General features: G+C 48.3%; 1 protein-coding gene across 1 annotated transcript in view; it reads right to left on the bottom strand.

Annotated features, from left to right (window-relative positions):
• The window catches only part of rgs12b (regulator of G protein signaling 12b), a 46397-nt gene extending 41350 nt beyond the window's left edge, over positions 1-5047 (bottom strand). Inside the window, 5 exon segments of the mRNA XM_039816493.1 lie at positions 297-1125; positions 1127-1266; positions 1894-2133; positions 2466-3726; positions 4931-5047. Of these exon segments, the coding sequence (XP_039672427.1) occupies positions 297-1125; positions 1127-1266; positions 1894-2133; positions 2466-3524 (2268 nt within the window). The 5' untranslated portion in view covers positions 3525-3726; positions 4931-5047.

A 5047-nucleotide genomic window follows, 5' to 3' on the forward strand; every position in this document is an offset into this window, starting at 1 on the left:
ACCGTAGTCTTGGACACACTGTAGTCAGACTAAATTTCCACAGCAGGGGTGTGTGATGGGGGATGCTACCTGCTGCCCGGGCTTCTCATCTCTCAGCCAGTTTTAACACAACTCTTCCAAAAGCCCACAGCCCACAAACTGGCACAGCATAACACATTACTGAATGCAGGATTGTAGAAAGACTGACCATCTATTGGGCTGAACATTTGGAATGAAAATGAATAATAGATGTGATCACGGAGTGAAAATTAAGGGCATTACCAATTAGAATGTGGTGCTAACTATCAAAAACATACCTTTTTCTCTCCCTCCTTTGCATTCCCTCGTTTCTTCTCTCTTTCACCTCTCTCTGCTCCGGCTCGCTCCCTGTCTCCAGCACCAAATAGCTTCTTAGCCCACTCGTCTTTCTGAACAGCCAGCCGGTGGGTGTGGGAGTGGGAATGTGAAGGAGGAGGGGGTTGACTCCCTCCAGGTGGTGGCAGGTGATCTCCGGGGGCCAGTGGGGCCCGGTAGCGGTCGGCCGGGATCTTATTCATGGGTGGTGGCAGGGTGCTGCAGTTAGCTGATGACCATCCGTCGGTGGATTCGGCATAGGACTCCTGATCGCTGCTCAGACCCTGGAGGTGGCTGTGATGGTGCTGCTGACGCCAGTCTCTCAGCACATGGACTGGCAGCCACCGCTGCGGCTCCACCCCTGCTCCTACTCCTCCAACCCCTCGCTTATCTCCTCCCCCCACAGCTCCTCCCCGCCTCCCTGGTGAGTAGTGGTGTGGGTGGACTCCTCTGGAGTGCCTGCCGGGGACATCGGGGTGAGCCAAGGGGAGAGGGTGAGGGAGGTCAGCCAGGTGTGGCTCGTGACGGTAGTGGCCATTTCTCAGAGCTGGTGGAGGAGGAGGAGGAGGAGGTGGGTGAGGGGCTGCGGCTCCCAGGGTGGGGCTCCAGGCCTGCTGGGATGACGGTGGGCTGTCCCAGTGGCGTGGCCCAGAGATGTGGTTGTGGCTAGGAGGACCTCCGAGGTCTACTAAAAGCACTCGGTTGCTCTTTTCTTCTGGTAAAAAGTTGCCGATCCCGCTGTCACTGTTGCTGCTGGTGCTGTGGTTCTGCGGGCTGTGTGGCTGTGTTTCTGCTTCCCGCGTCGTTGTACGGATAAAGTGGAAAGGCCGAGCCGGGCTGCAATGTTGTCCCCATGTCCCGTAGGACTCAACCTCCTGTGTCTGGGTCAGGGGTGCACTCAAAGCCAAACCTCCTCGCGACACCTAAATGGACCTTAGGAAACAACAGTCACCACGACAGGATCAGTCGATGGGTAGACATTTTCTACCATATACAAAAAATTGCATAGGGAAATGTTTGAATTGTTGCTAGCTGTTTCTACAATGTAGCTGTTAGCATATGTCTGACTGATTAGCATCACTGGCACTAGATTAAATCAACTGTAAGTTTTCTGTAAAACAAACAGGAATTGGCAATAAGACTGGGTATCAAACTTTATTTCTTATTCTTTGATCACATATTTCCTCCTTTAAATCAGAATTTTGGTATTTTAGACTGCATTTATTTATTTATAAATGTCAACAGCTGCTTTGTGTAAAGACAAAATGTACCCCTGCTGCATTTGGGAAGTTTGGCTTAGTTTGTTAAATAGAAAAAAGTATATTCATATTCCACTATAAGTAATTTAAAAAGTGTCTGACCAAAAGCTACGGTATTGTATTGGCACCGCTACTTAAAAAAAAGAAAGTAAAACACACTTTTTCTACTATATCTGCTCTGATGAAGACCTTGTGAGGTTGAAACCGGTCAGTATTTATACCAATACTAAATGGAGTTCTCTCCTCTTCAGTGTGATTTGTAACCCCTTAATGTATCTCATCACCGTCTCTGTATTCACACCTGGTGCTGACAGAGGTCTGGGTCCACGATGAACACGTGACAGGAAGTCCTCAAACTGCCCTCTTCATCTCGTCCGTTGCTGAAGTGACAATCTTCGTGGTCGTCGGTGGCCTGCATCGTGACCAGTCCGAAGAATCGACGGTCGTCGGGACAACAGGCGCTGAAGGCTAGTTTTTCTGCTGGATAGGTGGCCAGGACCTGACCTCTGTCACTGCACAGACGCACGCTGTCGTGCATGACCTGGTGGGATATAGTTAATACACTTCACAATACGATACCAGGGGAAATAATGAGACAATCACAGTTACCACCAGACATCATTCACAAAAACATGGCCGACGTTCCAGGTTGACACACTGTGTTCATACTGCTGAAATGAAGTGATCCTGTTAATTAAGTTCCTGTTTTCCAGCACTTTAAGTGTAAATGAGTATGCTGAAATCCTTGCTTATTTTAGGCCTTGTGATCAACAAGACAAAGTGGAAAGGCTATATATATATATATATATAGCTATCAAGTTATTATCATCATATGGTAACAAACAAAAAAAAAAAAAAAATATTCAACCGCACCTTCATAAGGACCAGTGAATGGATCTTTTGCTCGGCCCGGAGGCGCCTCATGCTGCATCTGATGGCTTGCAGGCTGTCACTCTCTAAGCTTGACCCTATGGAGGCCAGCTCAATGGAGCCCAGATAGCCAACGATCATGCCCACATTGAGGATGCCCTCGCTGGGCTCTAGGCCCAAGTCACCTCCATCTCCTACATCCAAGTCTTGCTCTTCATGGTGTTGAAGGTGGAGATGACGGAAGTCCGCGTCCAGGAAGACCGAGTCGTCGTTCAGAACTTGGACCATCTCCTCCTCAGAGAGGAGGTTGGGGTTGCTCTGGGAACGGGAGGAGTTCCCATATGCAGGGAACTCTGGATCAGACAGCGGACGTGGCTTCGATGATGAGCTGGCCCCAGGTCTGTCCTTGTCTGAGCTGCTGGAGGACTGGCTTGAGTTCTCAAAGATCATGTTAAAAATTCCTCCAGACTGCAGCTCTGCCACAACCTTCTCTGCCCTGTTGATGCCCAGCTGCTTAGAATCCAGTTTGGGTTTGTACCACCCCCCACGGGTTCCAGCGCAGCCTGACCTGCTGTTATTGTTGTTGTTAACACTGTTGTCATAAAAACCATCCAACTCATCATCACTTGAGCACGAGTCGGGGTACGCCGCCGCCATTGTGTTGCTGCTATGGTGACGACTTCCAGTAGTGCGTTGGTGGTGGTGATGGTGCCGCCTCTGACGTTCTCCCTCAACGATGACCAGTTTCAAGACACCAGAGCAGCGCCCAATCAGTTTGACTACATCTTCATGCGATGCCTTGGAGACATTGATGTCATTGACGGAGAGGATGTGGTCTCCTGAACGCAAACCTACATAGTCTGCAGGGCTCCCTTTCAGGATGCAGCTGAGGACGCATGGACTTTGGCCCGACAGTGTAAAGCCATACCCTGTTCTACCTCTCGCCACCTCCACGGCCCGTATACGACCCTGCTGGATAGAGGAGGAGGGTGGTGAAGGCTGGGGCAGCCCACTTCCACCGCAAGGGCGTCTTTTGGATGATGCATCCACTTGTCTGAACATTGTGCCAGGCTCTAGTCTACGCAGGAACGCAGGGCATATCCAACGTCTGTCTTCTTGTCAAACCTTATCTGCTGTCAAGCTGCTACGAAAAAATGAGTAGCGGTTCTAAATGCAGCAGAGGGGTGAAAGATTGCCCTCAGATCTGGCACAGCCTTGCTACAGTAGCATTCCCATCCTAGTGTCACTCTCTCTCCCAGTTCACCTGCAGCACAACAGAACAGAACCAAGTCAGTCATGAGAGCCTTTACCTTCCCTAACATTTAACTTTCGCTGTCTCCACCTGAGTGTCTATATAGTTGCTGTCTGGTCTATTTGGCGGAATGGGACCTCAATATTTTATAAAACCGTCCAAAATTTCAAAGGAAAGCATTAAACTGTCATTAATGGCAATACTCTGTTAATATCGCATGTTAAGGGGAAGGGACCGTACACACAGCCACACATGTGCAGGGTGGAGTCAGTGCAGCTCTGTCCAATGGGAAATATGTCTTCAAACCAGAGGCGTTTTCACACCTGTTGGCATGCAGGTAAAATTAGACAGAGCCAGCCTACAACAACTGCAACTTCAGGGCAACCCTCTAAATTCAAGTTTCTCGTTTGAGTAAAACAATGTGTTCATAAATAGTCTAAAACATTCACTAAGAAACTGTGAAGAAAACGTTAACGTTAGCTAGCGAAGATTAGCTGACGCGTTAACGTTACCGTTAGCTTAGTTAGCTGCACATGCTAGAAGTGAAGATACACGTTAGAAGTGGTTTCAATGCTCGCTTTTGAAAAGGAATTGACCACTATGTGTTTGCCACTTAACACTCAGAAGTGCATGCTTTGTTTTTTTTTTGCTCTGTCGATTCATGAAAGTTACTAAAAAGTTCCTTGCCGTGGCTTTGCTGGTTCAAACGTGCACCCACCCGTGCTTAAACTATAGTCCCGCCCCCCGATTTCCAGTTCTTTGGAATGTCGGTCTGTTACTATGGTAATGGCGGTGTACACAGACTTTTAGATCCCGTCATTGGTTTTCCGAGTTGTCAGTCAGACAGCGAACAGTTATGTGGATAAATTGACAAAAGTTAGTTTGAGAATTCACAAATAAAAGTATCGAGAGAGAAGCGTATTCCACAGGTGTCAAAACTTGGCATCGCGAGGGCGGCCCGCCGGAGTGCTCTGTAATTATTGGGATTGTTATTGAAAAGCATGCGTGTATCGATGTGTCTTTTATCACCACGCCGCGAGAAAGCAGAAGACAACAGCTGGCCACAATACGTCTTGAGTTGTAAAGCAGGGATAGCTACGTAAAAGGTGGATGCAGGTCTTTTTTTTTTGTATGTTCCAACAAAGATGTTCGGTCTAGCGGGTTCACTCAGCGGGAGATAAAAAAAAAAAAAAAACTAAAAAAAAAAACGACTTACTTGTCGGTGTACGCCGGTGATGCTGCTCGGGCAGATTCCATAGTTTAGTAGCTAAGGGTTAGTTAGGTAACTCGGGGACGATGGGTAAACAAAAGAAAAGGCTGCACCATCTGGCGA

This window comes from Perca fluviatilis, chromosome 1, assembly GCF_010015445.1.
Source record: "Perca fluviatilis chromosome 1, GENO_Pfluv_1.0, whole genome shotgun sequence".
NCBI classification, from domain to species: domain Eukaryota; kingdom Metazoa; phylum Chordata; class Actinopteri; order Perciformes; family Percidae; genus Perca; species Perca fluviatilis.